This window comes from Egretta garzetta, unplaced genomic scaffold (genome assembly GCF_000687185.1).
Source record: "Egretta garzetta isolate BGI_Z169 unplaced genomic scaffold, ASM68718v1 scaffold403, whole genome shotgun sequence".
NCBI classification, from domain to species: domain Eukaryota; kingdom Metazoa; phylum Chordata; class Aves; order Pelecaniformes; family Ardeidae; genus Egretta; species Egretta garzetta.
The window spans coordinates 39877-61599 of record NW_009259240.1 but is presented as its reverse complement, the minus strand read 5'-3'; the positions used below and the strand labels follow the sequence as shown (position 1 = coordinate 61599).

At 34.4% G+C, this 21723-nt stretch overlaps 1 protein-coding gene across 1 annotated transcript in view; it reads left to right on the top strand.

Annotated features, from left to right (window-relative positions):
• ULK4 (unc-51 like kinase 4) overlaps positions 1-21723 on the top strand; it is a gene marked incomplete at its 3' end in the record, with an annotated part of 82742 nt that overhangs the window by 27969 nt on the left and 33050 nt on the right. Inside the window, exons 18-19 of the mRNA XM_009635998.1 lie at positions 15635-15742; positions 20187-20270. Coding sequence (XP_009634293.1) covers positions 15635-15742; positions 20187-20270 — 192 coding nt within the window. The remainder of the gene's footprint in view (positions 1-15634; positions 15743-20186; positions 20271-21723) is intronic.

The window sequence follows — 21723 nt, the reverse complement described above, 5'->3', positions numbered from 1 at the left end:
TTTATTTCTGCATATGTAATCTAAAATCAGATAATTGTAGGCAGTACACAAAAGTTGATAGTTCATTTATAGGAAAAGTAGGAAGGAGTAATTTAGGAATTTCTGACCTGCAGAATTGTATTATCCTCTGCTCCCCCCAAGGGAACTAGATGAACCTGTGAGTTTGCTGAACATTCTTGTGGACTGTCAGCTGTCATATGTTGTGTGATGCTTTAAAAAAGACACAAACCAGACCTTTAAACCAACATTATATACTGTATTAAAATATAATACTTTAATTTATCCTTTTCTATTAGCCAGCTGCTGCTTCAGCTGAAGTTTCTTGGTGGCTGCTGTGATTTAGGAAATGTCAAAATCGCAGAATCACACACAGAATCACAGAATGGCAAGGGTTGGAAGGGACCTCCAGACATCATCTAGTCCAACCCTCCTGCTAAAGCAGGTTCACCTAGAGCATGTTACACAGTAGCTAGTCAGAACAACATAATCTGAAATGACTCTCTGTGACCCAGGTCTCACAGGCTAAATATGAGTGATCTATTGGTAGTTTTTTCTCTATGTTTCTATGTTCTTCCCTCCTCCATTCCTAGTATCTTATAATACTGTTTCCTTTTTTGACCCGTTAGACAGAGGTGATGTCTCTGCAGAACTATCTCCTATAGCCCCAAAATTTTGTTACCAAGTGTGAAAAGTCAGTTCAGAGCTCATGAAGATGCAATTCTGGAATTAATTTTGCCCCCTGTGTGTACCATTCTTTCCAATTTTTATCACTCGGTCACAGCCCCTTTGCAGTTCTCTGTTACCTCATTATGTGCTCATCCAGTTATTTGTGATTTCTTTTATACTTTTAAACTACCACAGGACCTAACAGAGACTCATGCAGGACACCACTGCTGGCCCTTACATGTTAAAATCTGGCTCTTCATTTCTACCCCCTGCTGTCTTTTACCCAGGTATACATTTGTTTAAGGATAGTTCCTCCATCTTTGAGGTTGAATCTGCACCATTAACCTTTTTGTTGTTGTTGTTTAAACGATTTGTTAAATAGTAATAACATTAAGTCCTGAAGAAGCAGAAAGACTTTAGGAAATAAAAGAAGCCTCATCCCTATTTTACAGGCTGAAGTAAACTTTCCCATCCTGTGTGCCAAAAGCCTTTAATTTGTTGGGTTTTGAAGAATTAATGGTTTTCCCAGTTTTTAATTTACTTGTTTTTTAAAGAAGTTCTTATTCAGGCATTTGGTGATCAGCCATTTGTTTCAAATGTAACCACCAGAGGTCACTAAAATGCAAAATTAAAATGCAAGTAAACTACTATTTCACAGACTCGACAAAGATGTAACTGTGGAACTGTGTATGGTCTTTATTCTGTTGATATATTCCAATATGTAGGTTATATTAGAAGAAAGTCATAATAAATTAATATTTGTATCTGTGAGTTCACTGGCAGTTGATCTATTTCCAGTTAAATATTTTTTAGAAGAATATTGCATTGATTAGAAAGAATGAGACTGATCTTAGAATACAATGGAAAAATTGATCTCTTGTATATTTTTCTTCAAATCACATTCTGATATTGAAGATGAAGATATTTTATGTGTAACTTCTTATATCTGGCAGTTGTAGTAAAAGTTGTTGATAGGTCATGGGGTTTTTTTCTTAGTAATGTGGGTTTTTTTCCCATGGAATTGCCCTTTACAAATCTGAAACATCATTTCCTCTTATTTATTTGTAGTTATCTTAGGAAAACACCTAACTGTTAAATTTTTATCTTTGTATTTAGGTTGTTAAGGAACTAGATTCTAAGAAAAAGAGATTCTTTCTTTCCAGGATTCATGGAAAGAAAAATCTGCTTATTCTTCATCTTACAGAAAGAAAATTTCTTCCCAAAATAGGGAGGCCTGCTTCCATGTATGTCTAATTTGTCTTATTTATTAGAATAATAGTATTGTTCTTTCCTCTCTGTGACAAGATCAGGCCTTCTGTCATCTATGACACAGCCACTGTGAAATTTCAGACTCAGTCTTTTATTTTCATAAGAGGCGATAGAGCAACTTCACAGAATGCCTCCATGCTGGGGAGCAGTGTCCTTCGCTGTCTGGTAGGAGACCAGCCTCCTCCACCTATTGACTCACTCTCTGCTTGTCCTTTTGGAGGCAAAAATCTAGTCCTTTTCCTTACCTCTTTTAAATTTGCTAATTGTGAATACCAGTCTCACTGTGACCTAAGCAGTTGTGCCTGTTTTTCTACAGACCTGGGTCCACTGCTCTACTATTTAAAGGGCTCAGAGAACCTGCTACAGCCCTCACACTGCAAGTTTCTTTGCAAAGCCTTTGGATTATGGAATTCCATGGCCAAATTAAGAAACTAAATATCCCATGGAGAATGACAGCATATTTGAATATCTTTGTAATACTGAAATTAGAGTGTGATTCCTTTGTCAAAGCAATGGAATATTCTGATTTCTGTTTTCATCCGGATTGAAACTCTGTGTAATTTGAGCCTTTTTATTTCTGATTTTTTGAAGTACAATTTGGTGGTTGCTTTCTAACGTTGCAAAGCAGCTGCAGTTTTATGACCTGTAAGCTCATATGTAAACTCTAGCTAGTCTGATTGTATCTACTTCGGTCTAGGTCTACAGTTTGTTGTCATTCGAATTCTTACAGAATGCCACTTTTCAGCCATGCTCCTATCTTACTGCTCTGATAACTCCTGTTTCTAGGTCTATCCACATCTGCCCATATTGTAAGCAGATTCAAATAAAAATGGTTGCAGGATTAAATCACTTAAAATTACCAAAATTATGGTATCAAACTTGGAATGGCTATCTGTGTGTAGTAAATCAGAATATGGCATGGACTATTGAAGCGTGCATCCTCATCTTTTTTGTACTCCTCTTCCACAGAAGGCATCTTACAAATGTCAGCATGTTCAACGTTAAAAAATTCCACAGCCAATAAATCTTTCTGTGTGCATTCCTTTTCTCTGTCATTCATTCACCTGTCCTGCATTTAATTCAATTACTAGGACTAGATGGAGAAGTGAGCGCTCATTCTTCTTTAAAAAATAAATGTGTATGCCTATTAGTGTAATCAGCCATATTCAAAATCAGAGTGGTCTTAGATTGACACCCTACTTTTTAAATTTTACTGTATTAAAAATATCTATTTTTTTTCAGGAAAAAATAATTTGAATTAAAAAAGAAATTGTGTTCTTATTTGGGGGAATGCTGAAGTCTTAGTTTTTTTACTTGTGCACTCAGCATTAAAGATATGAAAGCATCAAACTCTGAATGTTTTGAAGGAAATACTTCTGTAGTTACTGGGTATGACTTTCTATTTCCAATTATAAATTCAAAGTATTATTTGATTACTGTTTCCCCATCTTTTCTTTTCAATAGCTGTTTAATGGGATTTCTGTTAGATGATATGGAGTCTGGCTCAGTGTCCAGTTTTGTTCAAATTCACCCCTCCCGCAATATCCCACCAGCCTGGCTTTTAAAGTAGAGGGGGGACAGGCCCACCATCAACTTTTACTGGAATACTATGTCCAGTTCTAGTCCACTTACCTCAAAAAAGGCACTGTAGGGGTTAAAGATGATTTTGAGGAAAACCAACAAGAATGGCTAAATAAAAGACTTCTGAAAATACTGAAGAGTGCCAGTTTCTTTAGTAAAAACATGTCTTTGAATTATCCTCAAATGCTAAGTGATATAGGGAAATATATATTGGAATGTTTTTCCTATATTGTAGGTTAAGAACAAAGCCACTTCATGAAGCTGAAAAGTGGCAAATTAAGATCCAATGAGAGGATGCACGAGACAAAGAAGCGCCTTTCCACACGAGAACATGAAAGCTGGAAAGTTGGCAAATTTCAGAGAAGTTTTAAGTGTTGATATTGGGTAATGGAAGTATCAGGCTTAAAATAGCAAGTGCTATTAAACATTTCTGAAAGCCTGTAAAGGTGCCTGCTTCAAATTTAGTGTCGGTACCTAATTTTTCGGACTTAGGAGACAATTTTAACTAGGCATGTCCAGGCTCACTTTGAGGGTTTCTTTTTTTTTTTTGTACCACTCAGTCACCAAAAAGCAGGCTTGATTTGATTGAGAGCTGCTTAGCATCTTGGTTTTTTATTGACAAAGATTTGTCTTGTGAAATCATGATTTCTTTCCATATATCTTGACTTTAAACAATTAAGTAAAACTTTTTTTAGGATAAAAATATAGTAATACAAAACCTTAATTTACTGTCACAGTTGGTTTCTAACTGATACACACGTTGACCTATGTCTAGTTCTTTTTTATGTTTATTGAATATATTGTTTGTAGATGGGGGAACTCCTTTACCTTTAATATTGCTTGTGTAACTTTGTGTCGATTATTTCAGAAGTAAATTTATTTGCATGAAGAAAGTAGAACACTAATAATTTCCATTTTGGAGTGAAACATTGAAAAAAGTTACCTTCATTCTTCTGTAAACATGCTGTGAAACTGATGCGCAATTTGGGTGTAAGATTGCCATATTTAACTTGCCTATGTATAGAATAACACTTCTTACATCAGAGAACACTTTAAAAGGATTCTTCATAGTTCATTATAATGATGGAAGTATTTCATGTCTCACCAGACAGCTTGTTAGGACTATTTTCAGGCTTCCCTGTAATTACAGATTTTTGTTGATTCTAACCATTTGATATCTTTGCCCAGCTCTACTGTAAAATTTTTGCAACATAAGCTGTGAGATTTCTGTTTAAAGCATAGTGTGACTCTGTTTTATGTACCTGTGGCCCTTCCCATTGTATTTCTTTTTAAAGTGGGAAACATTTCTTGTTTCAATTGCTCTGCTTTAAGCTTTTTACTTTTTTTAACATTGTATAGTCATTTGCTCTTGTGCAGTTAGGTATTTGCATATAGCCAGAGCTAAAGAAACAATTATCTGACAAAAATGCTGTTAAATAATGACTTCTTTAACACTATAATGAGTATTTGAAGCTTAAGATCTCAGTATTTTACCTATTGGCATAAAACAATTCATATACAGTTTAAAATGCAGCTGCTTAAACTCTTTTGTATGACATTCTGTAATAGCATTTTTCTTCCATTCTATCCATTCTACCGTAAATGTACAGCAAGGAATACAGTTTTAAGTCCTATTTAGTTAAAATATTTTACATTTGTAGTTAAAAGTAGTATTTTTTTTCACTATAATCGCTTTCTAAATTACTATTTGTTATGTTTTTTACTTAAATTCTGTGGTAGTCAAATAAGTTGCCATGTTTTAAGCTGGTTATTCCTCTGTCCCACATTGTTCCCAGATAGCTTGTACAGATGAGTGGCTCCCATTGAAGGGAGTTTTACATGCACGACAACTGTAGAATCCATAATTTCTTTTAATGTTAATGGGAATTATGTCTAGTGAGGACTAAATTTGCTCAAAAAACCTGAGATACATCATATCTTAATTTCCTTTTCAGAACTGGAAATATGCAAAGAAATTTTTGCTGTGCAAAATGTACTAAGAAATAGAGTTTAACCCAATAGTTTTCAGTGTTAAAAAGTTAAGCATAAATGTTAGGCTAATAAATAATGCTTATAGTGTTGACATTGGATTACATTTTTCCTTCAATTCAGCTGCATAGAAAACTTATATAATTATTTAAATATGTTTTAAGTTTTCTATCTCTAAGTCTACCAATTTCATGTTTGCATGAGAGCAGAGGTTGTTCTCAAGCAGGAGTGTAAGAGAAGTAAGTGATACTTCATGGATTAGTCTGTGCAAACCATCCTTTCCTAGGGCTGCAAAGAATAAAACCTGGAAGCTTTTTGATTTGGAAGGCAGCTGGAGGACTCTTGAATAGGATTTACTTTTTTTTCATGATCCTAGGCGATAAGCAGTTTCAGATTAACTTACTTTCAGACGAAAATGATGATTATGTGAAGCGTACCATGTATCTGACAGCTACCTTTATTATGCATGTACTGTGCAGTGGGAAGCTTAGTTCTTCTGACTGTTGTATTATGTGGGCTTTTGCTGAACCAATTTCAGTTTGTCCCTCCTCCGGTATCGCTTTCCTGAGGCTTTAGAATATACTTGTGTCCTGTTCTGTGTATGCCTGGAATAATTTTGCCTTTATTGGTAGTATTTGGGAATCTAAACTGTTCCATGATTTCTTGGATTTTTTTGGCTTTACTCATACACACAAAGAGCAAGATAAACTGATTATACATTTTAATTTTTTTCTTAAATGAAAACAAAAAAATCGAGACAAGTAAATCAAATCCTGTATGGAAAATTTAAGTTACCTTGCTATTATTTTCACAAAAAACATAGAGATGGTTATCCTGCAGCATTAAAAATGGAAAGATTCAGCCTGTCAGTGGTATTAAATGAAAGTGATGTTAACAAACTGTCAGCCACTTCACCAGTTACCCTTAGCTTTCTTGGTAAAGCCTGTACTCTTGAGAGCACTGAAAACTGTTTCACAGAGAGGAAAAAAATTGCAAATATTCTAAAGCCCCAAGAACACCTACTGCCTGCAGTTCGCTCTCTCTATTTAAAATCAGGCAGCTAAATCCGTATGTAGAAAATGCAGTATGGATACTTGAACAATCCTTACTTCTACAGCTAACAAGCGGATCTGTAGGCTAATGAAGCCTGGTTGTCATTAATTGACTGCAGCTGGCTGACTTTTTAACTTAATTACATAAAGGCTACCATTTAGCATATTCACCTCTTCCTTTGTTAGTTATCACAAAGTTTAAACAGAAGATCCTTGGTTTAGGAGGGTGTGTTCTGATACTTAATAGAGTAATTTCTGGACTTTGTCTATGTGTAGACACAGTTCAAAATGTTCTCATATATGTATTCTCTGTTTAAAAATAAGTAAGTTTGTACCACAGCTTTTCGATCTAGAGTTTTCAAAAAAGCCAATGCCTCTATTTTTTTTTTTTTTTTACTCTTGCTTCGTTTGGTAGAAATTGTGTAAGAGGTTTCTAATGAATGCAGGGAAGGAGACACTGCTAAAATAATTGTCTAAATGCTTCTTTTCTTTTTATGCTACCTCAGTTTTAATGAAAACACATCAAAGTGAGAGTATAGAATTTTGTATGGTTGTGCATCATGAGACAGAAAGATTAATTTGTCATGTGTATTGTGGATGTAAGTTAGATGTGTGTTGTTTCACTAGTATTTTTTGGCATAATGGGTGGAATTTGGTCTTTGCTTGTAGCATCAATTTTTGTTGTTTCTTTCACTGGCATGGTGCGGGTAAATTTTGTACAATAGAAAATTAAAATTAAGGTAAATATCAAAATGAATAGTTTGAAAATACTATGTTTTTCTCATTTCTTAGATTGACAAAAGGCCTTGCACTTGCAAATGAATCAAATCATAGATGGTAACAGAAGAAAAAAAATCCAGCCCTTTCCTCTAAAGCACATACTTGCTTGATTGACACAATTAGGCTACAGCATGTTTTTGTGATAGAAACTGCACACTGGTGGTAGCTGAAAAGCCTATTTCCTGCTGCCTTCACAGTGCAATACTAAAGGCACTCAAACCAGGGTGTTAGGCAAGATCAGTTGTATATTGGTTGTAGTCCTACTTTTTGCTCTGAATATGAGCCCTTCCAGCTATCATCTGGAAAAAAAATGTGATTTTAGCCTGAAACACATTTAAAAAGAATTCGGTACAGAAGAAGGAAATTTCTAGGCAGATGTTGTTTGGTCTGGTTTGCATCGTCACTGAGCAGAAAGAAGGAATTTGCAGTAATCAATAAAGGGAACTAATTTCAAAGTGTCTATAGAATTTTATAAAATATGAGGAAGTCTATGTAGAATTAATCAATCTAGAATATCCTACATGGATATTTTATTGATGGACATTGGTTTTTCAAGAGTGTCATCCGCATGGCTTCTAAATCAAGTGGATAACAGGCCCACTGCCTGGAAGCAGAAGATGACTTAGAGTAACTTCACGTAGCGTTATGAAAAGAATAAATATCGAGAAACATGATATTCAGAAAAGGCAAGGATGAATGGTAGAAACCTGCATATAATGATGATAGTTAAATATAGGGAAACAAAGAGAAAAAAGGAAAAAAAAAATAAATAAAAAGACCTCTTCTTTGGATACCCCTGCCAGATCTTATTCTGTGAAGACTGATTTCTAGTTCCAGTTTACATGTTTGGATGTAAACCAGCTCTAGCTGATTGCCACTGACCTCATTTTTTAAGGCAGAAATCTTTCTAATTCAGGGACCCTTCACTTTTTGGACTCCTAAGCAGTCTTTTTTGTTCCTACCCTTGGTAAAAACGAAAACAGGATCTTTCTCCTGTTTGAAGCAAGTATTTTTACCTGGTTCTTTCTGTCATTAAAAAGCTTCACACTTAAGGGCTGGGGTGGAAATCGGATATATACATGAACATCTGCAACTGAGGTTATGTAATAATACATCTGTCATGACAGACAAGGAGAAGAAATAACTATTTGTTCCTTAAAAATAAAACAAAAACAAACAAACCCCAAAGCTTGTAGACCGTTCTTTTAGATGCATTTTTGATTTGTTAGTAAACATAACAGATTTGTAAGTTAATTCCTACTATTTGTGTCTGATTGCATCCCTTTGGGATCTTGAGTTGATTCTAAAGCAAGTTGATGGAGCCTCCATTTGAGTTTGTGGCATCTGTTTTGGCTACTCATCTTGCTAAGACCTCTTCCTACAGCAGTTACGTAATAGTTGAAAAGACAAGAGTTTTTGTGATAAATCAGTTTCGCATTGTATTCCACCTGGAAAAATGACACACATCCATCATATATTGCTTCCTAGAGGAGTTCTAGAGGACTTATATTTCCATGTAAATTACGCAATAAGGTGTACATTTTGCTTATCTTTTTTTCTACATTCTGGACAGTGTTAATACCACATCAGACTATGGTCAGACTTTGCTTCCATCCTCCTCATTCTAGTACCCAGTTTACTGTACTGAACACAAATTTTACAAAACCTGAATATTTTGCTGACTCAGACCCTTTCTTCTTGTATCTGCACCCCACAGAAGAGTTTGACAAAAGCATCTGTTTCTGTCTTGTCTCCCGACTCTTCAGTTAAGCCATGTGTTTATTTCAGGATATTTAACTAGTTTTCACTGAGGTGCAGTAAGTCACAGGTACATGTGGATCCAACTCATGATTAAGTACAGTTATCCCTTGTAATGTTTTAGCTATTCGTATTCTACTTAGAAGAGGGGTAGGCAACATTCTCGAGATGTTCAGAGAAGGCTAGTCATCTTTTTATTTTCATGCACCATTTTAAAGATGAGTACTTGGTATAAATATTACTGTAGTTCTTTTCTGGTTAGTGGCAATATAACCACGGTGTACTTTCTCAGCCTAGTGCTTAGCTAGAGTGCTTTTCTGCAAGGAAAGTGAGATTGCGTTAGTATTACTTGCCCACCTTGCATGATGTGTGTGTACTCACAAGAAAATGAACTGAAAAGTAATTTCCATTCTGCTGGAGGCATAGACAGTTTTTATCACTGTAAGGGTTTGCAAAATTACAAATGTCGTTTAATTTCTGCTAATACTTGCTGACAGTCTTACTAATAGATCAAAGATGGAGTAATATTGTAAATCTATACGTTGCCACTTTACATCTTAAGGTATAAAATACCTTCTCTTCTTGAATACGCTCTAATTTTCACTTCTGGGTTCCTAAAACTGCAGGGAAGCTTCTAGATATAGCTTGAAATGGGTTGAGAATCTGCTGCAGGTAATATGTCAACTCCACGCGCTATTGTAAATTAAGGTAATGACTGTCTATCCAAATATGAATCCTTCTCCTTTCTTCTCTTGTTATAACTATACTATATCCATCCAGTTTGACAGCTAGTGTAAAAGGTGTAGGTAATTTATTAAATTTAAGATGCTTTTACTAGATAGTGTAGGACTTGCAGTTCATTACTATTTACTTCACTGAAAGGGAAAATGTAGGCAGGTTGAAAAGAACAAAATGTGCTATAGGTAAGAAAGGGACTGTACTTGTCAGACCATGCAATTAAAATTAATTTGTTTTTCTGTTGGGCATTTTTCCAGGTAATGAACTTTCTTTGCCTAAAATATATACTGTCCTTTAATGTTGAATCAAGGTCTTTGGGCAGATTTTTTTCAAGTCTTGTATTTTTCCTTGTGAAAGGATGAAAATATTTTAAATCTTGTGCAAAACACTACTGTCAAGTTTAGAACTAATCTGTGCACATGACAGAGCAGGAAACAGCTTGCCTTCCTCCTTTTAAGACACTTTAAATGTTCTTAAAATTATATATTTATAAAAACTTTATACTGTGTAACATTAAATGTGTTTTATAAAAACATTTGCATACATGTAATTGTGCTTATAATCTAGATGATGAATTGCAACTTCCTGTTTCATAGCTTCTGTTGCAGAGGACATGTGAAGATCTTAAGTTTGGTTAACAGCATGGACACCCTGCCTCTTCAGTATATGATGTATTCTGTGAGCTCTCATTTCCTGCACTTGTATAATATTTGATTACTTAAATGTGTTCGATGACATAGGGTAAAATGTTAGACTGTATGGTCTCTAGAGAAAGAGAGGCCATTATATGATTATGGTAAATATAGACTTGTGTTTAAGAGGCCATAAGCATTTAAGAATAATGAGTATTCTCCATAATGTGTGGTAATCATTTAATCTTCAGTGCCTTCTGCCATAGTACCCCCATACAGTTCTATTAGTTTTAAGATTCTGGTAATTTAATTGTGCTTTTCTTGTTATGAATCTACTTACAGTCACTAAAATTATCCTTTAATGGACAAATTTATCATAATATGTGAAGATAATCAGTATAAAAATTCGCAAAACTCATTTTTTTTCTCTTTAACAATTTTATTGAAGTTTGCTGATCTTATGGCTCAGATTTCTTCAGACAGATCTTATTTCTTGTTTAATAAACCAGCTTTTTATTTTTAATGAAAACTTGAATTTATTGCAGCTTTTTGGCAGCTTTTGTTAGTGCACAGGAAAGGAAATAACTTTTAGTTTAAATTTTTTTCACTCAGTTTTACCACTTTTTCATTCAAATATGAGAAAAGAGTGGGAATTGGAATATCAGAAAACCAACTTCCTCTTCTTATCACTTCTGAATAAAAATAATAACTAGGTCTGCTAGTCCTAAAATCTTGAAGGCTAGTGAGAAACAGTAATTTCTGTTCACCAATATCAAATATTGTTCTTTGATTTAATTTTCATTAATTTTAAATCTTAAATACTTACTTTTAATGAACAACCAAATAACCACAGAAGACGGATAATCTACCCATTATTATTAAATAAATAATATTTAATGTTAATTACAGTTTTTAAAAACCTCAAGTAAGTAGTAAGGCAGCCAAACAGGTTTTAGTACAAGTGAGTAAAAGGACAGTTTACTAAATACAAAGTTTAATTCATGATTTTATTTAATAAAACATAGGATTCGGAGAATTTTAGGACTGCATATATAAATTTATTTAGATAATAAATTGGTAAATTTTGATGACATGCTAACTGTGCTTTGGGAAAATAAATATTACCGGCACAAAACAAGATTAATGTTGATGTTAAATCAGGGTTTTCTGCTGGTTGAGGTGCATCATTAAAACTGATAATTTTGAACAGCCTGCCTTGATTCTCTATAGCAGATGCACAATCTGATTTGTATTTTCCTCATCAAGTCCTGCCTGCAACAAACAAGCAATCTTAACTTAGTTATTTAATGCCCCTAGCTAGTCTGCTGGGACTGTTGTCTGCAGCTCATGTTATCACACGGCTCATCAATTCTGTGTAGTCAAAATACTATTTCATGGTGTGTTCACCCTCAGTCTAAAGAGGCAAAGCTGAGGGGTGTTAACTGAATATGGATAATGTCCATTAATGCCACAGTGCTGAGGTACTTTTAGTGGTATTGATTCTACAATGAAAGTAGTTCTCAAAATATGTATTTCATCACAGAAGCAAGAATAATTCCATATAGCTATGGAAAGCAAATTTAATAAAGGGGAAAATTCTATCATTATGTGTTCATCATTTAGTGCAGAATAGCACTTGAACCAACTTAACTACTACTTTCTCAATCTGATATATTAGAAGCTTTAAAATGTATGAATACAATTATTTCTTCACTTAATTATGAAAGCGAAGCTCTCTCTGGAATGGCAGGCTAGTTAAAGTTACCTCATAACATCTGAAGAAATGTTCTGAAAGCAGTTAAAGAAAACAGTTAATGAACATAGCATTCCATAAAAAAAGGGGAGAAGGTCAAAGTTTGTTTAGTAGATCTTTTTGCTTTCATTTGAAGACTACATTTCCACTTTTTATATCATTTCTCTGTACAAAGATTGGAGTTATATTATGAAGCTGTTAAGGTCAGAAGGTGAAGGAAAATCAAGGAAAGATGAGGATAAAAACTTCTCTGAGGAAGAAGTGCTGTACTGTCAAATAGATCTGTAAACTATTAAAAAAAAGAAAGTACATTTTATAACTTTTAGGACTGGAATGGTTGTTTCCTGGGATGAGTGTTAAACTCCGTAAACTCCTGAATTTTTTTTTTCTTACCTGATTCACCTTTCAGTTCCCTATATGCTTTTGTGAATGTCTGTGACGGGATTTTCAGAGAATATTTTCTTGCAAAGTCTGTTAGAATGAGACTAATTTTCACAATTATTTTCTTTGAGCTTTTGAGACCTTTGTGTCAATATCTTGCCTCTTTCTATATAGATAAAAATGACAATAATTTTGGAGACTGGAATTTAGCCTTTATGTGCAACAATATTATAACTTGCAAAAACATAAATTGCATTTAATATTAGCAAAGAATCTAGGAGTCAAGAGTATTTGTTTACTGAGCAACTGATTTTATGCATCTATGAATTTGCCATTGTAAAAAATTTAGACCTTGTAATGAAAGCAGTTCAGAATCCAGCAACATCTACAAGCAGTTTTCCAATAAAGATCTCTAGAAGATGATGTTTTGCAATAAATCTGAAGCAATTTAGAAGATGCTGATAAGCACTGAGGCAGTTTCTTTTATCAGGATAACATCAGGATACTCTGATATTCTGAACTGCATGTCAGGGATGATAATGAATTTATCTTCTGTTTTTTCAAGATTATGTACACTTTTACTGGTCATCTCCCAGAAAATAACAGAATTTTTGTCCCCTGCCTAGCATACCTCTCAGTTAAAATACTTTCTAAGTTATACTGTTTTGCTATGTGTTTGTTCTTTGTGGACAAAAACTTAGATTATGTTTTTACTTTTTAAATTGGTGGATATGTAGTATACGTGTATTCCATCAAGGATTTAATAATGTATTGCATATTTTTATTGAGGTGTATGCAGAATGACAAATTTGCTATCTGTTTTGCAGTAATCAGCAGCCAAAGTATGTGTTTTGGCATTTATATGCATTGCTTTATACAGAGTGGGATTTATGTTCAAAATGATGATTTTCTTTAGCTTTCTGAAAAAAAACTCAGAGTAACACTTTCTTTTTAGCTGCTCCTTGCTTAATGACTAGATGGGACTCTGTTTTGCTAGGCCTTCTGAGGTAGCGGGCAGAGAGAGCATGTTTTGAAAGTAGAGAGCCAGGACTATTTCAGATAACCTTTGCCTTTGGCCAAACACTTCTCATGATTTGTGAGAAAACCACAATGTTGCTGTTGTGATTTGTTTGGTGTTGGCAGTTTTTGCTTGTTTTGGTGTTTAATTATATTTTTCCTGTGCCACCTGAAGTAAAGAGCATGTGTCTTTGTAACTCAAAAAAACCTTTGTGTTACATCCTTCAGTTACCACACACCTCTTCAAAAGCACATCACATTAAGTCCCTTCCAGAGGAAGGACTGTAGATTGTTTTCCTCTCCCCTTCAGGGATAAGTACTGAAGTAGCTCTGACCCACAGTTCTCTAACGAGAAACAAATTCCTTGGGAGCTTTTTGTGAATTGTTCATGTGCATGACAGTATCACCTTTCTATCACTCTAGCTCAAACTGCTAACCTTATATACTTCTCTTAGTCTCCTTCTGCATCCCTCTTGTCCTTTCATCTACATCTGTTTACTCAACTTCAAGCTTCCCATTTCCCCAGCTTTTCCTATTCCTACATTTGTAACACACAAGCTACACCACTTCCTTGGTTATGTCCAGAAAATGTGTGTATCTCTGTTGTTTGCTTCTGAGCTGCATCAATCCTTTGTCTAGCTAGTAGCTACAGCACCAGAATAAACTTGGAAGCAAGATCTGCTGCTGTGGCTACAGTGCAGTTATATGAATGTGTTATGTTTTGCCCTCTGTCTCTATGTTTGTCCTTTTCTTCCACTTCAGAAGAATGTGCACTATGGCATTATAGTCAGTCATAGCATGTGTTCCCTCTGTGGTCTCATACTCAACCCAGGCTATAGTCTATATCCACAACTCCATCCTTGTCACATAATCTCCCATGCTTGAAGTGTGTTGGTTAAAGAACGTGAAAGAGTTAGAGAACACGTAATAGCAAACAAGTCACAGATTAACAACCACAATTTAATCAGATTTTGTGAACTGCTTGACTTTTGCTGGTCACCAAGTGAGGTGATTCCAGATTTTAAATGTACTGTCTGAAATATTAGTCTTTGCTGTACACTGGACTATATGAGTATTTCAGCTGTGTAGAAAACCAGTTCTCTGAGCCGTCTCTCATAGGTCACCTGAAAAGTTCTGTCTACTGTGAGTATTTTTTTCTGTTTAGGGAAAGCTTCTTAACAGAGGCAAAACTATGAAGCTTGTAAGTTTTAGGGTGGTGGGATTCAGAAGTACATACAAAGTACATAAAAGTAACTTCAGATCTCACTTAGCATATCATGCAAACTACTGGAAATCACTGACTTCACTGACAGTATCTGTTTACAGAGCTTATTTGCTGTATCTTATAAGTACTGTAAAAATATTGGAACTAAATCCTTCCCAGTAGTCAAAGGCACTACTTAAAGGACATAGGAAGTCTGTATTTGCTGAACTGTCTTCTTTTCCTACTGTTGGAAGGCATGAATGTTTTGGAGCAGGAGGTACACATAGATCCATCTTGCTTAATTTAAAGAAACAACTGGCTTCTCTACTGCTATATGCTTGGTACATAGTGGAGCACATTTGGATTTTGGGGAACACACCGTAGCCAGCAGATAGCATGCTTTTCAAAAGTTTGAGTTCCTGTCTCCTGATTTAATATCTACACAAAAGACAGCATTGTTTATTTTTTTGTAATCTGATGGTGAGGAGAACTTTTAGACCTTCAGACAGAAACATAGGAACAGCAAGATCCTGGCAGATCTAATTCTATTGTCCTGAGGGAAAGGGAAGAAGGAATAGTTGACAGTTTGTCACCTAGGCTATTTCCTTATTGCATTTTTCTCCACATTGCATATATAAACTGTTTTGTAATTATGATTTTTTCTTGTCTTTCCATGTTTACTAAATCCTTTGCAAATGGCTTTTTAGCATAACTGTAAGATGGCATTTCAGATAAAGGTTGTTACCTTTAACAGTACATTTTGCTTGCAAAGAGATAATACATGTTGTTTTATGATTTGTTTTTTTTATTTTAGGCAATTATACTTTTAACTGAACTCATCAGAGAGCACTTCAGAAATAGCAAATTGAAACAATGCCTTTTACCAGCACTTGGGGAGCTTCTTTACCTCATAGCCAGTGAGGTAAGACTGTTAAGTGATCCTTACAAATTTAATAAATGTGAAAAAAAATTCCCATGGAAGGGTAGACAAAAAAAGCAAATTACTTTGTCATTGGTATCCTCAACAGTTTCTTGTCCTTGTATGTTCCATGATACTTCTTCTACTTTAAGAAACATGTTAGTCCAATCATGTACTTCCATCTGAGATAAATGAAATTGCATTCTTTAAGTATAGAGTTTTAACTTCCTAAAACAATTTCATCAATCACCATAGTGACTGCTGGCCTCCAAGTGGCAAATCTAAGTGTTAGAACATCTTAGCTAGAGATTTTGATTAAATTCAATGTATCAGTACAGCCTATGATATCAATAAATTAACATATCTAGTCCATATTAGATCTAGCATGGTTGGATTCACAATGCTGTGGAAAAGGAAATGGAATGATCCTGACTAATTTCAAATGGAATTACGATGATTCCTGACTAGAACTGATTTAAGCCTTCAGTCTAGAAGTAGTAGATCCACAATAAAAATAAACTGAGTTTTTTTGTAGAAAATAAATACTACTAATAGCAGGAATTGAAGATGACAGCTCCTCTAATCCCTCACCTTTCTTTTCCCTTATTCAAAGAATAGAATACTTTCTTTTACTTATTAGAAACGAAGGTGACTTCAAACAGAAAAAGCCTAGCCCTAGTTTCTCTGAAGCCTTTGTATTAACCACATCATCTAATTGCTCTGAATGCTGTCATGTTAGTTATCAGTCTGTTGGGTCAGTTGATAAAGGAATGAAAATACCAAATGTATCTGTATTTTGGCTTACGGTAGTTATGGCTTTGTGCTGAACTTCCATATTAGATTGTCCTCATCCCCTAGCTCCTTTGCGTATTCCACAAGATTAAACTGTTGCCTTGGTTTTTGTAGGTTAGTGAGCATCATCCTTTTCTCGTTAGACAATTGCCAAAATACCTATCAAACATACAGAGTCACAGAATTTGTTCTAACACTGAGAGATTGTGTTATGGAAAATACATCCACAGTCACAGTTTATTTTTATATGTTTTAATACTTTCTCAGTTTTCCTTGGGGAGGAAAATTTTGTACTTAGCATCATCAGACAGATTGCAAATGATATATTTTTTAACCACTAATAAAAACAAATAAACTTAAAACTGCAACTTGAGAATTATATTTGGCAAGAGTATTTTGCACTGCTTGATTTTATTTTGAAATTGAATTTTAGTGATTGAAACTAATCTGTTTCTGCTAGCTCCATAACAGCAAAATGATTTACATGCACTGACCCTGACAGATTTTTCTTTTTTCTTCTGAAAAGGTGAACTGACAAATTTTTGAGTCTATATGTATTTATGAATTTCACAATGTTTGAAGCATGATAACTTGTATTTAAATAACAACTCTTATCATGTTTCAGGAAGATATACAGTAATGGGTTGCTTTGCTTTGAGTTATAACTAAGAAATTATTAGAGAATAGGAAGAAATATTTGGAACTACTCTACACATATGAACTCAAGGCACTGTGTCTTGGTAAACTACAAGAATATCAGTGTGATTTGTGTGCTTGGAGACACTAGCTTTTTTTTTTAAATTTTTTAAGAAAAGCCCTTTATAAAGCTTTTCATTTCTCTTTACTGTACCTACTTAACCTCGGAATACTGTAGTGTTGTGGGCATTTTGTTGCTCATTAGACTGTAGAACAGTAGTATTGAATGACCTTGTCAAGATCACACACCAGGTCAATGGCAGTATAATAAGATAAAACAAGAATGTTTATTCCCAATTTATATCTTTAAACAGCAAAGCTTTGTGCCTAGACTAATTTAAGAAAAAAAAAAAATCATAACTGCATCTGATTAATTAGGAACTGTACACAAAATATTTTTGTTTTTCTTTTTTGTCCATGTTTTCTTCCATTTTGCTGTTCAGCCTGCTTGATTGTTTTATCGAGCTGCTAAATACTTATCATTTAAACTGTGTTTTTTTGGGGACATGGCTATTCTTATTTATTTATGTATTCTCTCTGTGTTTTTGCAAAGTGTTTCTAGGTCCAACCACAATATTAATATTAAATAACGGTAAAGATTATTTCTTTTTCATATGAACATTTGGTAAGTCATAAATTGTCAAACACTTAAAATCAAGTTCAGTTATCTAGGTGCAGCATGATTTATTAGGTTAAACACAGGATTGCTGGTTGCACTTCTGTGGCTTAGAAAAATACTGGGGAAAAGTCCAGATAATCATAATGGTCCTCTACGATTCTAAACTCTGATACTATGTGTGTACCTGCATATGAGATCTCATAAGTGAGATCTTACACTCCATCTCTACATTTTTCTTCCAAAGAGAAGCCAAGAGCAATGCACAAGTAGCATGAGCAGACCCCAGGGAGGATGTTCTTGTTACTCTTAAGCAAATTGCCTTGAGGGAAAACTTTCAAGTTCTATGTAATATTTCTGTTCATTTCATGCCATTTATGTTATTAGGGTGCAGAACCTAAAGTTTAATCAAAATCAACATGGGCTGTGAGCAAAAAGTAGGAAGACCCCCCAGTGTTTGGTGATATATTTAAATTTATTAAATATCAAATTGTGTAGGTGTCTTTAGGTAATTAAGAATGGTGCTAAGTTTCATACACCTTTTGCCTTTTTTTTAAATTTCTGACTAGAGACTAAACCTTGGAGAAAGTCATTAATCAGTCTGAAGAATGGAAGAACTATTAATGTTTCAGGACTGCACCATTTCTTAAGGCTTTTTTACTTTATAGTACATTTAATATGTATGATTACCAAAAAACCTGACAGAATTTCTGATTAAATTAGGTGAATAAAATGAGAAACAGACCCATGCCAGTTCCAGCATAAGCTGTCATTTTAATGCTGTCTTGACTCCTAGTCCTGTCCTACCTTTTCCAGGTGGAGAAGATTCCACTTTTGACTGTTAGAAAGTAACCTGCCATCCTTCTTTGAAACTTGGGCTACGTTTTCTTAGGCTTATACACTAAGCCTTGGAAGGCAAACTGTGATTAAATGTCAACATGCTGTTACTCAGATAAAATGAAGGAGGTGGAATGTAGTAGATCTGATGTCTCTGTTGGATGGCAAACCACTTTTATTATTACTGTCCGTAAATTACTTCCAAGGAAAATTGTCCCATACCTCCTAATACAAAGTTAGCAGAAATAAAGCTTAAAAAAATGGGGTGTTTAACAAACTAATTTTCTCTATTGATATATGTTGCAAATAAAGTTTTGATTTATTAGCAATAAAGAAGGAAAATTAATTTTAGTAGGCAATTCAGTAATAGTCTTCCCTGCCAATGTGCCATGCTTTAATTAAATGCTTGACATTATCATATAATGTACGTTGAATTAGTGTAGGCCACTCAGAAACCTGCAAATTCAGAAAGTATAATTTGTTTCTGCATCATTAACTCCCACCTTGCCCATCCTATGCTTTTTATTATAAACAGGTAATTAGAATGCTAGAATAGTTTACTAATATAATCAACAGAGTTCAAGAAATGTATAATTTCTGAAGGAATTGTTGCTTGTCATCCTTTGTCTACTTATTAAGACAAGCTGCACATTGATTTCATGGCATATAATCTTCATACCATCCGATGCCTATTCGCACTTTCTTTCCCCAAAGAGGCTATTTTTTTAATCCCTCTAATATCTCCATGTTACTAGCCTAGATGTGGAGGTTGTGTTTTAGTTAAATCTTAATGATATCCAAGTGTCCTCTTTAAACTTGAAGTTTTATAGTAGGCTACTCGATGGGGGAGGGGGGGGGCGGAGAAAAGTGGAGTTCATTAACTTCTAATGGAAGAAACAAACCCCTGACTCAACTAGCAGTGAATTAGCCTAACAGGGTGATTTCAAGGAAATATACATAAAGATCTTGGAACAGTGTTGAAATGTACTGAAGGCTATTACATACAGTGAGTTTTATTAACTACTTTTATATCTCACTGTATGACTTTGAATATTTTTTTTCTGAAATAAGTTTACATTTTTTTTTAGTTGCCAGACAGAAGTAATTTTGTTTGGTATAACCAAATCAGATTTGAAGAGAAGCATTACTACTTTTAATAATCAGTTGTCTCTTTCTGAAGTAATCAAAATGATTGAGAGGAATGCAAGAATATTTTTTTGTGTGTGTGAGTTAGGAGTCAATGAAACCCAGAAATATTAGGACAAATTCCGTTGTGGATTTTGGAGATGATTTAAATAAGCTGATAAAATACCAATTTCTGTGCTGCATGTGAAATAACATGAAATAGTAATGCTGCTCTGGAGTTTAATATATTTTCTAGCATGTGTTAATTTGAAAATGTGTATAATATGAACCTTATTAAGAATCTGTTACCCATTTTTTTTATGTGAGTGAGATTATTGTGGTTTTTTGATTTAATAATTTGTGCCGTTGGCTTCATTTCAGGAGGAAAAAAGGGAGCACCCTAGAGAACGCTGGGTTGTTCCCTCAGCTGCTTACACTGTGCTAATGAGGTGTCTTCGGGAAGGGGTAAGGCTCTTTCATTGTCCTCGATAGAATTTCTCCACTGTAATAACCCTTTAGGCATTGTGTGAGGATTGTAGCCTGCAGCACTGCAGTACCTTGTCAACCAAGTATTGCTCTTGAATTTAAATAATCATGATAAGACCATGACCTAAGCAGGAGATTAATGCAAAAATGCAGTGTTGTTCTCTGTACATTCAACATTTATGTATTGCTGCTTGTTTTTTGGAAATAGGATACTAAATATAAATGACTGTTAATAAATGTGGAATTTTTTAATGCTATGGCTTTCTTTTGAGAAATGTTCTGACAGTTTGTACTGCCCTCTTGCAATTTCATTTTTGTGCAGTGCATTTTTGAGCAAGATTTACTTTCTATTTTGAAGTGACTGAGGTACAGTTTTTGAAAACTACATTGTTATCCTACTGGGTTGTTAGCATTCTTTTGAGGCCAAAAAGTAGTAATTAGTTTTATTCTCGTATATGTGCTGTGCTGTATTCTTCATTCTTCTTGGTGATGACTTAGCTGTGTTAGAAGAAGGAAAGAAAAACATGCATATAGTTCCAATTTGTAAACTCAAAAAGAATTGAGTAGAGGGTTGGCATTTACTGTTTATATGAGACCACTTGACATTATTTTTGCCCAAGGCAAAGCTCAAGGCAGAAAACATGTCGGAGGTTGCTGTAGGAAGGAAAGCAAGAGGCATACCTTTTTTTCTTTTCTTCTTTTTTTTTTTTTGAGATCTTTATTGCTTACAGATGGTGATTAATAGAGGAAGAGTCTAGATGCATTTTAACATCTTCAGACCTTCAGGTGATGAAGAACACACAACTGTGTGTGTATTGTGGGCTATTTCCAGCTCATAAATTAGAGTAAGATGTCATTCTAAGGCACATTAGTGAGAAGCTATTTAATTATAAATTTATTAATGGAAGACTTGCTATTTCTGAATATTCAGTGTAGAGAAACTAAATCAAGACATCCATAAGATGCTAATTTATTCCTATAGAAAAAAAACACTACTCAGTCCTGAAACATGTCAAAATTTTCTTAATAATTTATCTTGATAAATTTTTCTTGAAAAAAACTCACATAATAGAAATATATTTTCCCATGCAATATTTTGAATTGAATTTAATTAAGTGTAAATTTAAAGTTATGTCTAGGCTAACCAAGCAGAGCTGTGCGTTTCTACACTTTCTGTTTGTGAAGATGCTCAAGGTTTGTAATGAAGTTTAAGTATTCGTGCTTGTTTGTGTGAATACAGTGCAAAGGTACTAAATACAAATTGCTCTGTCTCAGTTGTGGCAGCCTCAACTTTCCAGAACAGCACCACTTGAAGAATCAAAAATATCTGTGAATATGTAAAGTAATTCACAATATATGGGAATGGAGAGAGAAACTTACCACACTCTGTTATTAACGTTTACAATTTCTTTTTTCCTCTGCTCTTGTAGCA